The 23,446-nt window shown below is 43.4% G+C and overlaps 1 protein-coding gene across 4 annotated transcripts in view; it reads left to right on the forward strand.

Annotated features, from left to right (window-relative positions):
- Nucleotides 1–23,446, forward strand: part of MTOR (mechanistic target of rapamycin) — a 123,966-nt gene that overhangs the window by 60,457 nt on the left and 40,063 nt on the right. For all 4 annotated transcript variants that reach the window (XM_019511733.1, XM_019511735.1, XM_019511734.1 and 1 more), the window contains 7 exons: nt 11,141–11,216; nt 14,398–14,537; nt 18,025–18,125; nt 18,549–18,664; nt 20,052–20,129; nt 20,734–20,841; nt 22,931–23,056. In XM_019511733.1, the coding sequence (XP_019367278.1) occupies nt 11,141–11,216; nt 14,398–14,537; nt 18,025–18,125; nt 18,549–18,664; nt 20,052–20,129; nt 20,734–20,841; nt 22,931–23,056 (745 nt within the window). The remainder of the gene's footprint in view (nt 1–11,140; nt 11,217–14,397; nt 14,538–18,024; nt 18,126–18,548; nt 18,665–20,051; nt 20,130–20,733; nt 20,842–22,930; nt 23,057–23,446) is intronic.

Below are 23,446 nucleotides of genomic sequence, written 5' to 3' on the forward strand. Positions count from 1 at the left end.
ACCCCTGTAGACCTAACATTACACTCGCACTACTTTTTAAGTTGTATAAACACTCTCACCGAAGATTTGAAGTATTTTGTCCTTGGTCGTTAGGGCAGCATGTTCATTAGGAGTCACTTTTTGTGACTGCTGCTCTTTGTCATCAAAATAGTTGTCTCATCACAAGATTGCTACCATCTTCCAATACCTGTCTTTCCACCACGTGATAATCTAAAGAAAGCCTCTTAAAATTGCAGCCTGATTAAGCAGGACTGGAGTTTGCCGAGCAATGACCAAGTCTCAAACGTTAATGAGTCTGAATTGTGTTTTTTCAAAATGCATCAAGGCTTGTCATTTTTGGTTTTGGTTTGGTTTTTTGCATAGCTTTGGATGCCTAACTCATTTCCTTAACCAACATTACCTGCTCTCTTGAAGGATTCTGTACTCTCATCATATAGAGCAAATGCACCCTTTAATAGCTTTTGTCCTTGACATCAGCTTTTGTTTCCTTCTCTGCTGCATGTAGTATGGATGTATCAAAATCGCTGTTATTTATGTTGATGGAAATCTGTATTGCAAGCTGATTAGTTTCCATTATACAAGAAAACTACAGTGGGATTTACTTCTGCTTGGGATTACTGCATACAATCACTGTGGGAATTGGATAAATTCATGCATTATTTAATACTATTAAAACTCCTCCATGATTATGAATTGGGTACTTGTGCTACTGTTGTGGGCTGTCATTGAATTGTGTGCGTCAAGACAGGGGTATTTTAAGAACTGGAAAAATCTCCTGCTGCCCTCTGTGTCTCTGTCTGACTTTGATCTCCCCCATTGTTGCTCACAATAGAGTAGACAATGTAGCTGACTCCCTACTCTGTTTGAAAGTTTTATTTATGGCATTTTTAAGATATACTTAAGGATTTTAGTTATGCTTTCATTTTGAGATGAGCAACTGACAACTCTTTCTTTTTTTGTGGTTTTCCTTGGGAAGAAAAAGCTGCTGTCAAAGAATAAAATGTCAAGTGTGTAGTTTCAAAGTCTTATGAAAACAAATGTAATTTCAGTGTAGGAGTTAAAAGATGATGAATTTCATCACATGTTGATTTTCAACTAAACTGATTTAATACATATTTTGGAAGCAAAGTGGCACCTGCATTGCAAGGAAAGTTAGGGGGGCGGAAGAAATGGGTTTTTGTTCAGAGGCTCTGGGTTTGAAGCTGAATACCCGGTACATGCTGGAAACCAGGGTATTGCTAACAGAGTTTGTCTGTAGCATGAGCAAACTGGTACAAGATTTGTGCATATTTTGTTCGGTTCAGTTTCCAGGGTTGGTTTGTAATCAGCTCAATGTTCAGAAGTCATGGGTATGAAACCCATTGTCCTCCCCCCCGCCCCCCTCTCCCCTTGCTATTGAGTGCATCCTGGAGTATGCAAGTATATAGGCAATTAGTGCCACCTTGCCTTTGTCTGTGCTACAGAAAACAGTGTCCGTTTAGTCTTTTAGCTCAGTCCACTAACTCCTGTAGGAATTAAACTGCCTGTTCTTCACTAGGACTGCAATATGGGGAAAAAGCGTAGTTGCATAGTGCTGAAAGGGACCTCAAGAGTTCATCTAGGCTATCTACTTGCCAGAAACATGATTAGGTACATCTAGATTATTCCTAACAGTCCACCCTGTTCTTACAAAACTCCATTGAGAATAGCTTGTCTCAGGTTCTATACCCATCATAAAAAATCTTTTTCTAATATCAAGCCTAATTCATGTTTGCTACAAATTAAGTGGAGTGCTTCTCCTTATCCCCACTGGACCCTAGAGATAATCAATAACTATCCTCTTTATAGTAATCTTAATAGTGAGTATCTTGAGCTAAGAACCTCTTGTTCTGCAATACGGCACTTGGTAATAGTAGGATTAACTGACACGCTTTGTGTTGGGATGGACTGGCAAAGCTAAGGAGCTATTTCTTCACCTTTCTATCCTAAAAGATTTTGATGATGAGCTTTGTCCAGAAACAGAGAGAAAATATCCATCTGATCCAAAGCCATAAAATTGCTGTGAATCTCAATAATAACACTGTAACTAAAATCTCCAGCAGCTCTGCTGGACTGGAACATGAGTCCCTTGGGCTTCTGTTAGTGCCTGGCTGCTTCTATGTAGTGCTGTTCATTTTCTGTCCAGTCTCTGACGGTGATAACTGGAAAACAGGTCTGTAATTCTTTAAGAATTTACAAAATTTTAGAAGATTGTGCCTGAACAACCAATTAATGGCAAGTACCACAGGCCTCACTGAAGATAGGCAAGAGCAATAACTTCCAGAAACTTGGTGGAGGGAACATGGCATGGCATTTTAATCCTAAACAGATGTTGTAAGGGTGTTGTGATGGCTTTAGAAGTACTATAGCTGCTTTTAACGTTACTCACTGGCTTCCAGGAAAAGCACCTAGTCTGTCCCTCCCTGCTAACTCATAAGAACACTCATATCCAAAGAGGTGTGGGTCTGTTTTTAAATAACTCTTTTTCCTTTTGAAAACACATTCCAGGCAGCTGGAGTAATACAGATTTCAGGAACTGCTACTATGTCTCCAATAATTGGTGAGGGAGAAGAGGAATCTGACAGATGAGAAAAGGCAGAAATCCCATCTAAGACATTTTTTAAAAAAGAGGAGGAGGAAAAGACTCCTACACCCAGAGTCGAGCAAAAGACAGCAGAACCTCATTAATCTACACCTACAAATGTTCTCTGCTTGCCAACGTAAGATTTAATAGGCAGGTTCCTGCAATGATTACCAACACTTCATTACTCTTAAGAAACAAGCTAGTGAATGCTCTGCAGTGTTATGCGTTGCTGAAAATTTGACTATATTTGTCACATAGACAAAGCACGTTTTGATGCATGAGCCTTGTTTTCTAAGGATTTTACTCTTTCTTACGGACCTGAAGAGAAAGACAGTGCCAGCGATAAGTCCATTTCTCTAACCATGCAGCATCTTTCCTGCCACATATAAACATTCTTACAGAATACTAATGCTCAGCATTCAGTAACTCTCCCTGAGCATCCCAGTTGTTAATGTGAGTTTTTCCTGGCTAGTCAGAGGTTGTTGTGGTTATAAAACATGTTCACACTTAAGGGCACCTTCAAAGCCTTTAAGTGAAAGGAAGCAAAGGGTTAAATCAGTAGCAGTTCTAGAAGCTATTCCCTAAAGAGGAATAGTGGAAATATGTAGAGGGGCATGTCTGCTCTCATTTATTTCATAGCTGACACAGACACCTTTGTGCTGTCCTCCATGCTACCCACTGATGTGTCAGATTTCTTTACTGAACTTCCCTGCCGGTAGCAAGCATATTGTTTCTCAAAACCCACCTCAGCTCTCATTTGTAAAACAAAATTGGGCAGTTTATGACAGTTGGGTTGGGGACAGGTAGAGATAGGTGGCAGTCCTGTCTACATTATATTTATACGTTAAAATTTTCCATCTCTATATGAAATGTATCGCTTTCGGTTCCATTTTCATGAGTCATTCATCTTAATTTGTAATCTCTTTGGACAGGCTTGCTTCTTCTCATGTCTGTACAGCACCTGACACAGTAGGTACCACCTCTTGGACACTTTTATATAGCTAGTATTTTCCAAAAACCCCTGGTGGGATCTATCACACCAGCACTGGCACACTTGTTCTCCCCAAGACAAAGATGCTGCACTTTCCCCACTTCTCAACAAGCCTGGATTCAGTGGAATCCAGGGCACCATTTGAATCCATTGTGTCTTTCCCCTAACCATCCCATCTCCTTCCTGTATGTCTATCAAGCCATCAAGTGGGCCCTTTTTGCTTGTTTAGCAGGTTTATATCCTCTGTCATCCTCTGGTCCCTCAGCCTTGCCTCTGCCCCCTCCACTGTACTGGGAGATCCTCTTTTGCCACAGTCTCCTTATTCCCTTTCTTTCCCTGATTAAAGTTGCAGGAGCCGTTTGGCATGCTTAGCTTTCCTGACTTCTGCTGCTTTTGATGCTACCCTTAAGATCCTATCTTCTGAGGCTTCTGTGACTACCCTTTCCCTTGTTCTCTTCCGACTCGTTGGCCATCTTACAGGATTGCTCTGTCCTCCTTTTATGATGCCAGCATGTGACTCTAGTCATCTGGTCCTGCTGCAGGCCACAAAACGGTGGAAAAGCAATGATGAGCTAAGTTTACAGTGCCTAGACTGAACAGCTGTTGGGAAAGTAGATCACTATGAAATGAGATCCTTTCCCAGACTATCATGTGTACGCAAAAATTTGGCCGTCTCCCATTCCCCTGCTCTTTGGAAGTTTCTTACTATTGTCTCTTTAGCTGGGGTCCAATTCTTTGATTGTGTTTGCACATTCCCCAAGCACAATATGGCTTTAATCCTAGTAGGGACCACTCTCCAATAAGAAATAATCATCTGAACCATGCTTCCCTTGGGATTATTCCAAGGACATTTCACAAAGTGATACTTCTGGCCTGTTTTAACTAATTCCCACAAGTGATCTATACTTGGTATGTCCTCTCTGTTCCTGTACTATTCATTTGCGGTCCCTTCTTTTTCCCTTGCCCTTCAAAATAGTTAAAGATATTTTTCTGGAAGCCAGTCCTTTCGTTCCTTAGCTGCTTGTTCCTACTTTTATTTTTACAGATGTAAGATGGCAAGACGGACTATTGCAAATAATAAAAATGTTGTCAGTCACACAAGTGCAAATTTTGATATGAAGTGTTGCTGATTGAGCCCATGACTTGGTTTCTGGAGAATTTTCATGTCTCTCTGAAAATGACCTTGATTTTAAAACGTTTCAAGCAATGAAATCTTATGCAGGATGAGAAGATGGAGTTTGAGGTTACAGTAGGGGGAGATGTCATCATGTCACAACCACTTTACTTTAAAAAGAAATATACCCTCTGTTTTAAAGACAAAAAAGAATCCGTAAGTGTTCTCCACGCGTGACCTCTCATTCTAATAACCGGTTTGAGTTTGCCTCGTTTCTAATGATCATGGGCCGCCAGTACCAGTAATTGGGTTACCACAACAGAGCTGTTCACTGCAAAGTTTCTCCATTACAGCACTTCATCCTGTACCATCTTCCAGTATCCAAAGCAAGGTCCCACTTGGATGATCTGTACTGGAACCCTTTTGAGGAAAAGGTCAGAAAAGTCACCTGTCTATTACTGGCAAAAATGGTCTTACAATGTAAACTTCCAGAGCCTCCCTGGTGAACAAACATCAAGGGGTCATTGGGACTGTGCCCAGCTTGAACCTTGTCTAATGGAAGGGCCAGAATATTAATCACAAAACAGAAATATTCCTGACTGATGTTTGCCTTGTAAGTCCTTTATGAAATGAAAGTCACATTCCCCCATCCCTTTTCTCCTCCAAAATTTAATGGCAAACTGTGCCTTTGTGAATCTTGTCCAGAGTCAAGATCGTTTCATTCGGCTTCAAACGGCAAAGGAAAAGAGAACGCAAGTGAGTGTACCAGGCAGCATCAGCAAAGGAGTTAAGCTAATTGCTGAAGAATGAAAGATAATGGTCAATTTGTCAGAAGGCATTGACAAGAAAGATAAAGTTGGAAGTAATTAACTGTCTGACAGTCTGGAAGTGATGTGTCTGCCAATGGCGCTCTCAATCATCAGGCTATGAAATGTGACAGCCCTTTATCACTTTTATGAGGCAGCACCGACTAGCTCTCACTGGGAAAATGTAGAGGTGGTGTGTTCTTTGACTCTCCAAGAAGATACGGGATGTCTTATTTGTTGGGTCTCTTGGAAGTATAGTCACTTGTGTAGTCTTAACCCTCCAATGTCTGATTCTACTCAATGCATTTTGAGATCATCTTTATTAAGTAAGCGACCTTTGTACTGAGTCCAGCATGCTTCTTAAATATTAAATAGTTAAAGGTATTCAGGAAGTTTGGTCTGTCTTAATAGGCTGGGAAGTTTTGGAGTGAGATGAGGAGCTCCTAGCTGTCTTGCACAGACATTTCATGCTTGTGTACTTGTCTTTAAACCAAACACCCAAAGTAATTTGAAGCTCTTGAATCTATATGCTTTATAGTACTCCTGTCAAGCAGGATAATTATCACTATCGTGATTTTACAGATAGTTGAATTGTGCCACGGCCAGATTAGAAACTAGTGACTTAACCCCCGCCACCAGAGTCCTATTCCTTGTTTAGATTAAGAGCTGCATTATGAATATGCCTGGTGTATGGAGGGTAACACCCTAAATTGGACAGACCTTTATAACACAAGTGGATATTAATTACTAACTAGCTATTAGGAAGCACCCAGAATTCAGTGATAAAATATAATGAACTCTTTAGAGCTGGTTGCAGTGGATTTATGCTTTGATTATGGGCTGCTTCTCTGACAGAGTTTGTGCGCAAATTTGTGGCACTAATTTGGTTTCCAAGGGAAAACAACTGCAGATAGATTCATAGATGCTAGGGTCAAAAAGGACCTCAATGGGTCATCGCGTCCGACCTCCTGCCAGCGGCAGGAAAAAGTGCTGGGGTCACGTGACCCCAGCCAGGTGGTTGTCCAGTCTCTTCTTGAAGACCCCCAAGGTAGGGGAGAGCACTTCTTCTCTTAGACACCCAGTTCAGATTCTGGCAACCCTAACAGTGAAGAAGTTCTTTCTGATGTCCAACATAAATCTAAATCTAAATGGATTATGTGGGGTCCAGGGTTACATGTGAAGCCAAGACAAACAAGTGGATGCAGATGTAGAACAAAAATGTAGCAGAAATTAGTTTTGTCATGTTAAATAGATATCGTGGAACCTTTTGTATCTGCACCTGGCGAGTTCCAAGTGGCTTATAGCCAGGTGATGGGACATAGACTCTAACGCACAGAGCTCAGTCACAGGTTCATCATCCACCACAAAAGAAATTAAAAATAACATTTTTAAACCAGCAAATCCGCTGAAAACACTCCTCAGTCCTGCCATCCCTTGTTTCGTCTGCTCATGTAGCCAGCGCCATCTGAGCTGGAGGAGTCTCTCAGTATTCGCTCTACAAATCCATTTTTTTCAGGCATATCGTAACTAAAGAAGTCTCATTAGTAAGACAAGCCAGGAACAATGGGAGAGGGATCGACTGGCAGTGGCTTTGTTCTTCTCTGTTAATTCTGCTTTTGGCAAGACAGGCAAAAAAAAATAAAATTATAGCTTCCTAAAGCTCCAGTAATTGTAAAAGTGGTGTTTTCTAAAAATGCTCATCTCTTGGCTCCTTATTCAAAAGGCTGTATTTAAATATGTATTGTGTCCACATCTGTTACCTGAATGGTACAAGGGATATATAATGCCTCCCTACTTGATGGGAGGCTGTGAAAATTAATGCTTGGAAAGTGCTTCCAAGCTCTGAATTTCAAAGCACTACAAGTGTATGTGACCATTATTATTTCAGAGCCATTTTCATTTAGAACGGTCAATTGTAGTCTGGCTCCATTGCAGATCAGCGACCACACTGGGGAGATGACAGTTCAGCAAAGGTTTAAAGCATGAGAAATTCTGGCTGCCGGGAGCAGCTGTCAGCTGAATGACTAGAATATCTGATTTAGGTTGTTTCCTCCCCTTTTAACTGATTTTGATGCAGTTTATACCCCAGGTCAGATTTACAACGTATAGGACTACCAAGTCTTTGCTGCCCCCCCACTCCGGGGTATTGTGATGGGGAACACTGCTGAATGCTTCTTGCTAGCCATGTGTCTAAAGAGAAGCATTAATTGAAGCCTAAAGTGAGCTGAGTCTCCTCTGCTCATCGTGTCGGCTTGCCTGATTTTCCTACATTGCCTTGCTGCTGTTTGCATTCCTAATATGGGCTAGTATTAGTGCTGCTCTGGACTGCGTGTTGTAAAACTCCGGGTTGCTGGGACTTCACTCTGAACATTCTGCACTTTATAAGTCCTCCGGCATTAATAGGGGAAGAGGAGAGTAATGAGCCAGAGATCTTTCATAAAATGAGCTTTATAAAATTGCAGGAGCTCTTGAGAGCCCATGTGCTGACTGAGCCCTCTCTGTTTTCAGGCTCATAAAATCAATGTGATAGGGATATGTTTCAAAGAGGGCCTGCGTATCACCCTGCTAGGCTGGAGAGCCAGGTTCATGAGTGGCTCAGCTGCCTTCTGCTTCAACCAGACCCGGCGGCCACTGGAATGCAGATTGGACACTGTTCTGTTATACAACATGTGTGAACCCTTCCTGAGGCACTTCTGCACTCTGCAGTGGCCTCACTGAGGATGGGTGGTGGAGATGGGGCATTTGACGGGCTCCTGACCACCTTCAAATAAAGGGAACCATGCAAAGGCAGGTGAAAGGTGATTATGAAAAACATGAGCTGAAAGTCAGATGGGAAGGGTGTGGTGGCAACCGTGGGATTCATGTGTGCTAACAGGATTTCTCCTCTATTCCCAGGGAGCAGATTGTTCTATGGGACGTTACGGGACATTAAATCTCCAGTCGGATTCTTCAGAGGGGTTGGTGGTCTTGTAAAATGAATAAGTAAAGCAAAACAGCAGTCCCTCATCCCTCCCCTGAGCTCTGAATGTTTGCAGCTGGTACTTGGTGGCAGAAAGGTCTTACATATGTGGAGGAGGGTCAGAGCGAAAGGAGGAAGTCCCAGCTTAGAAGAGAGAGACTAGGAGGAAATTAAAATAAAGAAATGGACTATGCCAGCAGACACAGGAATTTTGCTCAAGTCCCCTACTGGTCTCTGTGCTAAATCTTACTCAAATCCTTAAATCTAACAGCAGCAAAAGAAAAAAAACAAGCTTGTGGCCAGGGTAAAGCAAAAAATCAGAAGAATCTCTTCCGGCTTAATCAGTGATTCTTTACAGAGGGATCAGACTTTCTTCCATGGATACATTAATAATTGCATTAACTCAACAGCATTCAAGGCTTGCTGCAGAGCCCTGCTGAATTGCGTATATACGTTTAATGTAAAATGAAGGCACCCGTCTATATTTTCTTCTATCTGTCCATACTAAACTAAAAGAAGCAGCTGTGTTGAGATGCTGACAACCCACATTTGAGCAGTACTTTTTCCACCCAACAGCCCGCAAGGAGTCAGCAGCTCTGACCATCATGTTAAGTATTTGCAGGCTTCATTATCCTGGTTTACAGGTGTAGTCCTCAGTCTCATTCACCCTAAAAAGCTGGGCGCCAGTTCCAAATGTGCCTGGTAAAGCTTTAAGTACCCAGTAGGGCAGCTATTTTAGAGAGACCCTCTTTTTGCTTAGGGACAGGAAAGAAGATAGATCCATTAGACTGTGGACATAGGAACAGAGACATGTGAATTTGCATAGCATAAACCTAGAGCAAATTGCCGCGGAAGAGCCACTCAGATGAGCAGGCTGAACGTTGAAGTCAGTGCTTGAAAGTATGAGAAAATGGCTCCTGATCCATCCAGAGGTAACTGCCGCTGGTCGAACATGGTTATCCCACTTTTAAGGGCTGCATCACGTGTGTGTGCATATATATATATACACATACACACACATTGAGGCAGCTTGACTTTTTATGGAATAACTCATTCCATGAGTCTGTCATCTTAGCTTCCAAGTCCTCATTGCCTAGAGGATTTCCCTTTTCACTGAGCCGGCAAGCGACTATCACTGTCATCCAATACAAGGTGCTTCTCAAAGGGATTCTAGAGTTGTAGGGGAAGGCATTGTTTCAGCTTTAAAGCTAATCTCATGTAGTGGTAGTCTCCAGAACCAGCCACCATGGTACATAGAAACTTCTTTTTTTTCCCTCGTACTCCTCTTCTGTTTTTTCTCCAACAACCCCCCTTTTCTCCTCTCTCCTTCAGGTGTCTTGAGGAGGTCTCAGAAGCCATATAATCCTTTGTTCCAAAGCACGGCATCATGTCAGCCCTTTTTAGCCAGAAGAAAAAAACTAATTTTAGTCTCAAATCTGGGTCATTGCTAGAGGTGGGGGGCAATTTTCCACCATTCCCTGTCCTTTTTTGTCTTTTCTCTATCCTTTGTCTTCCCCAGTATCCCAAAGAGCAGACATGCAGTACCTGTGAATTGGTTCTTCTCTTCCTCTGAACCTGGGATGTAGTTACCATCACAAACTCGGCCTTCCATCTAAAAGGGCCTTCTCTACCAAGATGCAGTTGTTGACAATGGATCCATAAAATAAGCTATTGTTCACACTAGAAATCCCAGAAGGGTTACTTTCATCTGGCACTATCTGATTCTTTAGGTGGTTTTAGGTGATATTACCTATTGCAGCCAGCTTTGCATTGATTTACAGATAAATCCATTAAAATATATATAATTTTAAAATGTGAAGAAAATGTCAAAAGATTGTGGTGATCAAAAGCCAAAACAGTGGTTTCTTGTTAGTTGTGCAACACTTTCCCCAATGAGCCAGTGAAGGCAGCCTGGCTAGCAAGGGAGATTTAACTTTAAGAATGACAATTGTTTTTGGTGGAGTTAATTTGCAGCCTTAGATGTCATCTGGCCTGTTGGTAATACCTTGTACATCGTGAGCAGTCCAAACAATTTGTAGCAGGCCCATCTCTGTAGGCCCAGCCCTGCCATGGAGGCAGTGGGGCCATGGAGAATCACTAGACTCGGAAGTTGATTTGGCTTCTTTCCACTTTCCCAGTGTGGGAGATCGGGGATTTGGTCCCCTCTCTTCCAGCATTGCTGATGAGGGGTCTCAGCCTGTTAACTGAAGAGTTTGCCTGGGGCTTATCTTTCTATAGAGTGGATCTTCTCCAGAGAGAGAAGCGAGTAACGTGAGCACTGTAGCCCTTCTCACTGTGGTCAGCCATGGCGTGTGCTGGCAGTTACGTTCTCAGGGAATAGATGCATTTGTGAGTCGTAAGAGGGCAGGAGGAAATACTTACTCGTGAGCAATGACTGCCTGTCGTCACCTCTAAGTAGACCGCTGTTTAGATTCAGCAGTGCCATGCCATGACCACGTATGCCTCTCACCTGACATGTGTTGTGTTACTGTGTCTCTTGCGGTGACTGTTACTTTTAGCATCTCAAGAAGCTTTAGAAGTGGTTTCTTCCAGCCATCATTGTAACTGGCAGTTTGGTCTGTGTCAGGCAGATGGTTATGCTGGTCCCTGAACACTGATAACTGTGTTTAAATGACCCATGTTCCTCTTTCTTTTTTCCCTTCTCTAGTATTAACAACAAACTACAACAGCCAGAGGCAGCAGCAGGAGTGCTGGAGTATGCCATGAAACACTTTGGAGAGCTGGTGAGTCCCAATTGCTTGGACTGTCGTTCTAAAACACATTTATGTGTCTCGTCTTGCCATGTGTGAACGTGTACTCTTTCCTTGCATTTCTGCTCTTCCCTGTCGCATATCTTTAGCTCCCATTCGTGTAATTTGCACAATGCAGGGATCAATTCGGGGAGGTAACTGTGTGAAAGGTAATGGTTCTTGATTTTGGGCCAAAGACCGCTGCCGTTCCTCAAAGCCATGGTAAGTGCTCTGCAAATCATCCCACCTCCACCCCATTTTCAAATTAAAGTTTGATACCAAGGCTTAAAAGTAGTAATTTGGCTCCCAGAGTTTGAGAACCCAGGCTCCCCAGTGGACAGGGGCTCAAACTAGGTGATCTAGTTTCATTGATGTCATAGATTTTTAGGGTCGGAAGGGACCTCAGTAGATCATCTTGCCCAACCCCCTGCCTTGGGCAGGAAAGAGCACTAGGATCAGACAACCCCAGCCAGGTGCTTGTCCAATCTCCTGTTGAAGACCCCCAGGGTAGGGGAGAGTACTACCTTCCTTGGAAGCCCGTTCCAGATTCTGGTAACCCTTACCGTGAAGAAGTTCTTCCTGATGTCCAACCTAAATCTCTTCTCTGTCAGTTTGTGACCCTTGTTTCTAGTCACCCAAGGGGTGTCCTGGTAAACAAAGTATCTCCTATTCCCTGCTGCTCCCCAGCCCCATCTGGCTTTAACTCTATGTATATATGAAAATCCTAGTGCAGGGGAAATCCATTTTGGGGTCTCGGAGCAGGATAAGAAGGTAGGGAACATGTCTGTAAAGCATTTTTCAAAGGACAGTGGAAGCCACAGAAAATTATAGAGAGGAGGGTAGTTGGGCAGGAGGATCCTCAGTTCAGGAGACTACTGAATGTTTCAGAGGAAGAACTTCCATTACCTTCTACCTGACAGATAAATCCCTATTTGGATGAAAAGGTGCTGTTGTAAAAGCAATTGCATTCATTTTTCTGCTCGTAATTCATAGTCAGTGTAGAGATCACCTCTAGAAATTTTTTTGTGAATTCTGCAGCTTACTTCTTATTTGTTGAACAGGGCACATGGCTTAAACAGACCTTCAGCTGTCATGGATTTTGCTTTTAAGGTGTGATAAGCCTCCAAACAGTAGCCAGAACTTCTCTGTAGCGCTTGACACATTTTAATGAAACACTAGAAGTAATGGGGTAGGAAATGCTGAGGATATCTGACAGATCTGTGACTTGGCCGCAAACGTGATTGTCCGGTGCAGAGTGAGGAAAGGCATCATATGCTGTCTTGGGTATACAGCATCTGCAATTGAATTAGTGCAGTGCAATTTCACTGTAAATCTCTTGGACAAAAATGCTGGTCTCTTCCGCCTCGCATTTTTTAAACCCTTCATAAATTCTCCTCAGAAAGCGTAGGGTGTGACTACATGCGTCCTACTGAGATTGGATTCTCTCCCCAAGGACTACATTTTTAATATGCCACAGCTGTGAAAAACGTGGCAGCATAGGTGATTCAAGCCCTGCTTGCAGGCACATGTACTGCGAACCCAGCTATCTGGGCCACATATCCATTGAACTTACTTTCAAATGAAAGGCAGCCGAGAGCGCATCCATCTGGAACTGAGCCCCAGACTTAGGTGGGGCTAGTCCAGTGGCAGAGTGGAGACTGAACTTAGTGTAAAGGCTAAGGCTAAAACAATTGACTTTGTCTGCTATAGCTTGGGCTACTTTTAATCCACCTAGTTAATGGTTCAAATTTTTTGAAAAGCTCAGCACCTGCACCTTGTGTGAACTTTAGTTAGGTGCTTAGGAACTGGAAGAAACAATACTCTTACAGGCTGGGAAGGGATTGACATGCTGGACTCATGTATTTTGGCAGGTGCTCAGGTACTGTAAAAACAGGGCCAGATAAGATTTTACCAAGTGTTGTCCTTCTAACTGCCCCCATCTTCCCCTTCCCAAAGTGAGCACAGAACCCTACCCTCGAATCTTGCTAAGAGTCCTTTAAAATACCAGCTCCATCAGTCCACTGCCATTTTCCACACTTACTGAAGCAATAAATGATGCTGCCCTCCTCAAGCTACTCTGTAGTTTTCTTTGCATTTCTTATCCCTTAAAATTAAAACTGTTCATTTGCATTCAGGGATGGAAGTCTTCTCTACCCTCCCACCTCTCCTAGCCTGGTCCAGAGGTTGGCATCTCTGGGGCACATTTCATAGTGCTCTGGGGATGTTTCTCTACAAAAGGGGAGGCAGCAGTGGACAAACCTCCCTTTTGTAAACTGACCCATCTAATGGGGGCCATTGGGGAATGGGTGTATCACAGTAGATGTGAGTGCACCAGCGGTGGGATGGATTGACTGAATCCTCCTAGTGTTAGGTAAAGTCTGGCCCCAGGTTGGAGACCGGGCTCTTTCTAGTGAGCAAAATGATTTCAGAAAGTCCGTGCAGCTGTCCCCACTTTCTTCAGGGGAGCAGGCAGAGCCCCCTGTTACTTCATTCAAACTTTGCTTTTGAAGGATAACGTCATTGTAATCAAAATGGCCAGAAAGCATTTGCCTGAGCACTCAAGAGGAGGGCTGGAGAGAGGACCTTTTGAATAAACTTTCTTTAAAAATTTATATAACATTCCCAAAAGGTTTGCAACCCAGTTGCTCTTTAACAAGTTCAGAAGCAGATGGGGAGCTGGAAACCCAATGCTCAAGGCCCCAGCATTCACAATTCACGTGGAGGGCACTGAAGTGCAGTGTGTAGTGTATCCTACCTGCTGCCCACAGGGCTGTAAAAAGAATCCATTTTCTGGCATGTGTCAAAACAAGAGCTGCCAAGGACTGAGCAGAAAAGAACATTGGCAGGGAGTCCTGCCTGGAAAAAAAAACCTTAACATTCAAAGCAGATTTTTATTTCCTGAAAACTAAAGTGGACATAGAAATCAACAGTTTAAAGAACGATTGGTGCAGCCGAGATAAGGATCTTCAGTTAGTTGGCTTATTTTTTTGTAGCCTGTCTGGAAAACCACGTTCTTTCTCCTATGAGGGTCATCAAGAATTAGTATTCACTGGGTGACCGTGCAGATGCCTTGAACTGCAAGTGAACTGAGCATTCCAGGAAAAAGCTACCATAATTGTCAGTGGGTGGTGGTTGCTAATCTTGGGGTTTCTTCTTATTTTCCTCTGCTCTACAGGAAATCCAAGCTACCTGGTATGAGAAGCTCCATGAGTGGGAGGATGCACTTGTGGCTTATGACAAAAAGATGGACACAAACAAGGATGATCCTGAGCTAATGTTGGGACGTATGCGTTGCCTGGAGGCTCTTGGTGAATGGTAAGAGGGGAGGGGAATTCTGAAGATCAGGAAAAACCTGGTTATCTTAAGTAGTCTTTCCAGTCTGAATTAATACCAGACCTAGTTTCCTCCTGTATTTTCTCCTTTTCGCTTTTAAAGTCTTGCCTGGCAAATTATTTCACATATAGCACCCTCAAGGGGGAAAACATCTTCCCTGGATTCCTATTTTATTTGTACTTTCCTAATGCTTGGAGAGTGTCCATTTCCTGCTCACTGTGTTCATTAGGGCAGCACCTTGGGGCCGATGTTGGAAATCAGCTGTCTGAGCCTTTTAGGAGGAGGAGCTGTCTGATGTGCCAAGTTCAGCCAGAAAGAGGCTGTCAGCTCTCTTCCTCCTGTCCTCATGAGGGACAATATCAGTGGGGAGCTCTGGGGAAACATCACTGAGCAGCATAGACCAGAACCACCCTCCAAAATCATGATGCACAAGGCAGAGCGCAGCATTTGTGTACTCCTGTTCCCACCTGGAAGGCACAGATTGCTTTAGGCCATTTGCAAAGTCACCTACTTGCCAACAGCCACCTGAATGAGTCTATGCCAAGCCAGGGCTTCCATTTGAAACCCCTCACCAGGTCTGGCCATGTTTCTTTCATCCTGACCTGTTTCAGCATATGTTAGGGTTTTTTGTCCTTCTTGGCATTCCCTGTCATAAGCAGTCTGTGCCTTTGGCTTAAGAATTGTTAGAGTCAGTTTCCACCAGAGACCTGTTAGAGACTGAGAGACTCGCCCATTAGCCAAGCACCTTTGCTTTTCCCCAGGCTCATTCTGAGTCACAGAGTCTAATTGGGGAAGACAGGCCCTGTGCACTGCAATGCTCAGCTCTGCCGGAGGGCACGACAACTCTGCGCTGGTCCTGGCCTTCTGCCTCTGCTGAGCTGCTCATGTCCGTAGGACTGTGTGCTGATGGGTCCTGATATGTAGTGGAGGATGACACGCTGGGAAGGAGATTCTTTATCACTGAGGACTTTGTGCTGCTAGGTAAACTGATTGCCTGGAAACTGTCCTGAGCTGCCTGAGAAGCCCCAAAATCTAACAGCATTTTTGCTCTCCTGCTGCCTGAATTGAGTTTTTCTTTCCACATCAGGAAAAATGGAGATTGCCTCAAGGGCATTCTGTCATGTGCCCCAAGGAACAGGCGGTGTACAGCTCAGTGTGCAGGGATGAGATGCTGCAGGATGGATGCTTTCATATAAGCATCCCTTCAGACTCCTCTACTTCCCTGTATATGAGTAGGATACCTATGAAAGATTTTTATTCTACTGAAGCTGTAAGACATTGCTTACTGAAGGAAGAAATTCTTGGTGTCCTGATCTGCACTGGGGCCTTTCCTGATGTACAGAAGGCCATTTCTCAACACAAATAATGTTCAAGAAGTTTACTTTGTGTCCTAACAGCATAGGAAATGTGGCTCTCCTTCTCTCTGGTGTGTTATGGCACGTGATGTTCTGGCAGCTGCAGTGGGAATCCCTGCCGTGAGATGCTCCTCACTAGATTTCACAGTTACTAATTCTCCTCTACACACTCTTTGAGTTTATTTATTTGTGGGGGGAAAGGGAGGGTAGAAGGAAAGTCAGACCTGGTGTCTGAAGATTGTAGAGTAGATGCAGTTTCCAGGCTTGTTTGGGAAGTCAAAATTAATTGACTTTTCAGATACGATCTAAAAAGTAAAAGCTGGCTGTGTAACATGTAGGTTTCTGTCTTTAAAGCAAAACCCTGCATCCATTCAATGAGGTCCTGATTCTGAACACACACTGCACAAGTTAGCATTCTCATCGCAAAAAAAGATTAGCCAGCTTTTGCATGGAAGAATATCTTGGGAGCTCATTTCACAAGCTTGGCAGCGTATGGTATGATAGAACTGGAATTACATGCTCCCTTTCTGTTTGATACCTGGCTTTATCCCCATGAAGAAGAGTGGTTATTTCTTGTCACTGAATAACACCATGCCCATGTGCAGACCCAAGACTGAGAATTTAGTGTCTCAGTGTACTTGGGTTGCTGCCTCTCTCAGAGCAGTGCGAAACTTTGCTATTGAAGCTTCTTGTTTCCACTTGTCAATATTTGACAGTTTCCCTACAACTGATGCTGTACTGCATCAATTCTGAGTACTCTGTGCTGTGACAGTTTGAAGGTCCAACCAAGATATGCCTAGCCACTTGTCTCCTGATATAATTATGTCTGCAAGAGCCACGCTTCTTTATTAGCTCACATTGGATACTGATTTACTGCTGCTGCTGGGTTTTGTTTTTTTGTTTTTTTGTTTTTCCCTGGGCCATTAAGCTGTCAGTATTGCTGTCTTGCCTATGGCAGCACATCCATTGTCTTTGTTGATTCATTCATCTTCCTCTCTGGGAGGAGAGAACAGCAGTGAGAAAGCAAGTTGGTCGTCCTCATGGTTGGCAACTACTCCACCGATACAGAACTTCCAGGCTGAGAAATAAATTCTGAAATCGCAATACTCAAAAATAAATAAATAAATAAATTGGAGGTCAGATCCCTAAAGCATTCAAGATCTGATTTAAAAAAAAAAAAAAAAGCATCTTCGTGTTTTCTGTCTAATGAAGTTGAAGGATTGGGGAGAGACCCCTCCAAGATCTCACTGTCATAAGGCTGTATACAAGCTTGTTGTAGTTCCCATTCCTCAGCATTGCTCTTGAAAACACACCAATCCCATAACATGTTTATCCAGAACATTTGACAAAGCAGGAAGTCCAAAAACTATACAAAAGGCTATTCATCAAAAGTGTTACTTATCTTCAAGTTTCCAAAGAAATTATCAGTCTCTTTCTTTTCAAGCAGGAAGACTTTGTTCTGTACATTTTGATGTAGTTCTGTGTTCTAAGCTAGAGACAACAGTCCCCTTTTTACAATAAGCATTAATGAGTTCAGATGAAGACACAGCAGTCTTGGACTTGTTATAATTTGAACAAATAAAAAATCCATGATCTTGAACTAGATTGAGGGTAAATGATGTCAGTCAAATGACACTGCATCTCTGGACCTCACTGTCCTCTACATGAAAGAGGATGACAGGGTTAAACACAACTTATACTTGTGAAAGGTGAATGCTAATCAAAGTGGCTGCTTACAGACCTAACCCCCCCGCCCATGGCGCTTTTCCTTAAACTTTGCATGCCCTAATGTCGATACCAACACATACCCAAAAGAGGCATTGTGTTAGTTGGACCTGGCTTGCCCAATGTCTGTATAGATTGAGCTCTTTAGTGGGGCTTTTTTTTTTTTTTATTGTGAATCAGCTATTAGAGAAAAGCTCCAAAAAGCCCCACTGAAGTGCCCTATCTGTATAGATGCTGCAGAGCAGGGTCAAACTAATGCACTGTTGCTTCTGCTAAAACGTGTTGGGGTTTTTTTGGGGGAGGGGTGGGCTTCACATCTGTCAGCAGCCAGTAAGAAGACCATCAAGGAAGTCATTCTCTGACCTGATGTTTTCAATTCTTCCTCCTAGGGGCCAACTTCATCAGCAGTGCTGTGAGAAGTGGACACAAGTGAATGATGAAACTCAAGCTAAGATGGCTAGGATGGCTGCTGCTGCTGCCTGGGGTTTAGGTAACATATCCTTTCCAGCTTTAGTGATGTGACAGCATGTTCTCTTGGTCCTTGTAGCATGAGACAGGGTACGTAGGAGTTCTTCACAGCTCACTACAAATGAAAAGGGGCCCAAGTTCAAATGGGAAGAATGCTTCAAGTAAAAAAATGTGTAGGTGGAACATTAAATGGTTTTGAATCATGGGGGATTTCTAACAAGTGAGGTTCTTCTGTAGTTCCCTCTGTCATCCCAAGACACCTGCATGGGGGACATTCTGTTCTCCAAAGCAGTGCTGTAGAACTCCAGTTTAGTTTCTTTCAAAGGGTCTAATAGCACTGTGGAACCCAGCCCTTGGTACTGAGAGCATAGCCCTGTTGTAATCCAACTCTGTAACGGTTTGAGAGAGGGCTGTTGTATCATCAGGGATATCCATGTCTCTGCAGGTCAGTGGGACAGCATGGAGGAATATACCTGTATGATCCCAAGGGACACCCATGATGGGGCCTTCTACAGGGCTGTACTGGCACTTCATCAGGATCTCTTTTCATTAGCCCAGCAGGTATGTGCCTTTCTTCATGACTTCATGCCTGTACATTCCTACTGAAGATCACGTGCTCTTCCATGCAAACAAGGAATTTCTATGACAGCAGATAGTTGTAACCCAGAAATAACTTGCTTCCAGTTGACATTCTTATCCCCAACTGCTGAGCTTGTCTTTTCTTTCTCAGAATACTGTAGTAGATGTCTATCAAGGCAACATTGGCTTCAAGGGTACAATCAAGGGTTGTAGAATGCTAACTACCATAGTCATTTGGCTGTTTTTACTGGTAGGCACATTTGGCAAGCAAGAGGAAGTTGCAAGAAATATCGTATCTGTTAAACCTATTCTATAAAACAGTCTTCTGTTAAGAGGACAGATGGCAGAAGACTTGCATAGCAGAATCTCCTTGTCATCACGTGTGTTCATGTGTCTACCAACCCTTTTCAGTCCATGAGATGTTGCAGTGGATTCCTAGTTCTCTTTTACCTTCTAGAAATAGGAAAAACCTTTAATTCTTAGACTAGGAGTAATTCTTAGACTAGGAGTAGGAATGAGGGGATCCTGCTGAGCAGAAATATGTTGATCCAAGTGCATCTGTGACATGTCACTCACAGGTCCTGTTTTCACTGTGCAGCTGTGAAGCACACTGATTACTTCTGAGGACACTTGTGTAGTGTTTCTCAGAATTCTGTGCTGACTTGTACAACTAGATAAAGAAGTCATCCAATCTGCCCTGTCAGAACCCATACACAAATCTTTAATGATGTGCATAAGCAAATTAGCCAAGCATTTAAAATACCAGGATTTGTAATTAACCTTTAACATTTTGAAAGGGAAAAGCTACAGATGAGAGATTTATATAATTAGTGGCATCAGAGCAGGACCCTGTTTCATGCCTCCAGTGCGTTTTTTGGGTTTTTTTGCACTGAGAGAAGTAGATTTTGCAAGGTCTGTAAAGCTAATAAAAACTTACTGGGGCATGTAGAAGGGTGAGCCTGTCTTAGGTAATTTTACGTTACCACGAAGCCAAAACTCTTGAGCCTTTTATGCAGCTGGGTGTTTTGCACACAAACTTCTTTCCTCCGTGGTAGCTGGTGAGCTCTGCAAGGATACTGGGGTCAAAAGCCCTGTAAACTTTGGTATCTAATGACCATTGGACTGGTCATATTCAGGTTATAAATGTAGTTCCCTTTTTTACCTGCATCTAATACTGGATTCTCCAGCTACCTGTTAGTTTCCATTTTAGAGTTAATTCTCCCTGCAGGTGACCATCCTTTCCAACCATGACAGTATAATGTAGTGACACTTCATTATGGAATTGTTGAAGGGGATCACTTTAGTGGCCATGTAAGATGTAGCTGCCTTTAGACAAAGCACATCAGTGACATCTCCACTTCTGTTCCAGTGCATCGACAAAGCCAGAGACCTGTTGGATGCTGAGCTGACTGCCATGGCAGGAGAGAGCTACAGTCGGGCCTATGGGGTGAGTTTCTGATGTGGAGCCTTAATATGTTGATCAGAACTTCCTTGCTGTGTTCATTTTCTAGTTATAGGGTCCGTCCAGGTTATACAGACTTCAAATGGCCCTTTGGATTTTGAGGGTCTTAATGAAAGGGTCTGAATCCATAGAGAAGCAGAGTAAGAAACAAGTCTAACTGGTGCACTGGAACTTGGCTTCTCACAGCCAGCCCTTGCCTCTGCCCCTGCCCGAGTCCAGAAGTTAATTCCTGGCTCTGTGGAGAAGCCAAGACCTAACTTCTGTCTTTTTCAGTAGGAAGTCATTCTTTAAACTAGGATTCAGTTTGAGTTTTGTACTATTGCAGGGGAAGTTCAGGATCAAGTGAAAACACAAGTGAAATTCTCTTGTTTCCACCCACCCCTGCAAAATTCGGAACTGGGGGTTCCTTGTTAGATCTCTTTGAAGAAGTGTGGGAGACAGTGGATTATCAAGGTCTTTATGAGAGCTGCTTGTTTTTTCCATCTTGGTCAGTAGATAAACCTAGGATTTTGATGTCAAGTTAAGTATAGATCTTTGACTGTGGATTCATTGTGCAGCAATTGGAATGGAATGTAATTATTTCCTTCAGGCTATGGTATCCTGCCAGATGCTGTCGGAGCTGGAAGAGGTTATCCAGTATAAACTTGTCCCAGAACGGCGCGAGATCATCCGCCAGATATGGTGGGAGAGACTGCAGGTAAATCTGCCTCAAAAAACAGTATGCTTGCAGCCAGATGTTTGGGCTCTTATACACTGAGCAGCAACAACTCCTGGTAATATCCCAGACATAGGCACTCAGCACCTCTCTCTTGCCCGAGTGGCATTCACCACCTGTTTCCTTCACAGAAGTGTCTTGTATAGATTTAAAGTCAGTACCTCCTGGAGTTGTAGTGGTACAGACAATCATTTTAAAGCTCTGTATGAAAACTGGCCTTCTCCAAAGCTGGTTCTGATGGGAGCAGTGTGCAACAGAAGTATCTGTGAAACCTCCATGGCTGTTTTTCTGAACACTTGCTCTGGTGTGCAGGTGTTAAGCTAGGACACATCTAGCATATAGACACACCACCTTATCAAAGTTCATTATCTTCCTGCCTGCATTTTAAAGAGGGGTGAGTGTTCTGCTTAAGAAACATGAGCAAGTGATCAGGAAGAAGAATATTGGGAAGCCAGCTGCTGCAGCTATACACAAAGACTCACAGGAAACCTCTCTCTTTATAGGGCACCTCACCCACTCTCCAAGCAGTGCAGCATTGTTCCATGCTGTTTTCCTTTGATTTGCCCTGTCCAGTGTGAAATGGCCTAAGCCACAGACCTCTCCCTCCCACAGGGAAGCTAATTCATCTCTTTCCTCCCAAGACTTAAGACTCCTCTGAATGGGTATCTTTTCAGAAGGGAGCTCTTGCATAAAAAAAGACTTCTGTATGAAGCAGAGCATGCAGAACCTTCCAGCACCATTCAGAGATGTTCCTTTTTGAGGACAGGTATAGTCAGAACACAATGTTCATATCGCTTGGGACTTAAGTGTTCTGTCTAGAGGAAGAATTTCTCCCTCCTCCTCCACCTCTGTGCCTCCATGCCAAACACTAATGACCTGTTGCTGCTGTGAGCTCTTCAGCCATTTGGGAAGCTGTGACAGAGCTTTTCACCTCCAAGCTGCATTCCTGTCTGGAAAAGCTCAAAGACTATTTTGCTGGAGAGGAAAGGCTGTGAGTGACTGGGAGGGTAATGTCTATGAATACAGCTCTTTATGGTCCTGAAAAACAGTACATGCAGTTCTTGCACGTTTTATAGCATCTCTGTTAAAAATTTGCGAAATCCAGTTGGCCAATTTGATGGAAGGTTTATTTAGGTGTTGAAGAACAGGCTTTCATTGCCTAATGTGCCCAAACCCAGTCTGCAAGAGATGGGGGGCCAAAAGCATGGAGTAAGAAGGTGCTTAACCGTATTGGACAAAGTCCACTGTCCACCTTGGCGGTGGTGTAAGTCTGAACAGATTCTGGCTGTACCTAAACTCTGAAGTCCTCAAATACCCTTTTATCCCACCCTTGAAGGACTTGATCAACCGGGTGAGCTCAAGCCACAATAGATGGCCAGCACCACTTGGGGATAGCCATGACTCCCCACCACTCTGCCTTTGACACTGTAGTATCCACGTGCCCTACAGTTTCAGTGCCAGATCATGCTGTGCAGCCTCTTCTGGCAGTCATCCCCTACCCTAGTATATGGCCATGCAGTTCCTATCAAGTCAATCCCCTCGGTCTGTAAAAATCAGCAGCAAGCAAGGACAAAAGAAGGGACAGGAACAGAAATGTAGCTTTGCAGCTTTTTTTTAAGAACTGGTTTTTTTGTTATTGTTGTTGCACCTTCTGACATTGGAACAAGCCAAGGCTGAGACCAAAATAGAGCTTCAGGCCAGGTTAGGAAACGTTGTGAAACCCCTGCCTGGTTATTTTGACAGCACAGGAATAGCTGCCGAGCTTTTGGATCCACTCCTGCTGTACAAAGCCATGCTTTTTCCATTAGACGATGCCATTTGACTTAGAGCCGCAAGTTGGCTATTCATGAAGTTCTGACCACTAAACCAAAGGCATAGGAGCTTATCCTTATTTATACATAGCAAAATTAAGAATGTGACCAGTCAGTGCCCTATTTCTGTTTGCTGTGAAATCCAAGTACAGCACTCTCTCCTGTCTTGTAATGGTGTCTTTAGTTCTGGAGCTATAAGTGGGAGAGGATGATCCCAGAGGAAGAGACAACAAGAATAAGTTCTGTCTGTTTTTGCCCAGGGCTGCCAGCGGATTGTGGAGGACTGGCAGAGAATTCTTATGGTTCGGTCCCTTGTGGTCAGTCCTCATGAGGACATGAGGACTTGGCTCAAGTACGCCAGTCTGTGTGGCAAGAGTGGAAGACTGGTGAGTCCTGTCAAGCCCTTAGTTTCAACTCCAGCTTTCTAGACCCTTGGCTTCACCATTCCATGTTAGCTAGAAACTTCTCCCAGCTTCCTTGTTCTCTAAGTAAAATGTATGAGGAGACTGGTTAGAAGCTGCCAAAACTGGAGTCTGCCTGGATTTGGAGCTTCGTGGACACAACACTGTCCTCGAGGGAACAGCATTGAACCTGACAGAAACTTCCAGCCAAGCTTCATTCCTGTGCTGGGCTAGTAAACTCTCATGTAGCATGGGTAACATTAATCATCCTTGGCTCTTTTTGTAGCACTTTCTGTCATATTTAGGAAGTTATGTTAGTATCATTATGTTACGGTCCTAGTTTGGACAGTCACTGCAGTAGTATTTATCCCCCCC

Source organism: Gavialis gangeticus, unplaced genomic scaffold, assembly GCF_001723915.1.
Source record: "Gavialis gangeticus isolate Ggan-Ray unplaced genomic scaffold, GavGan_comp1, whole genome shotgun sequence".
Taxonomy (NCBI): Eukaryota; Metazoa; Chordata; order Crocodylia; family Gavialidae; genus Gavialis; species Gavialis gangeticus.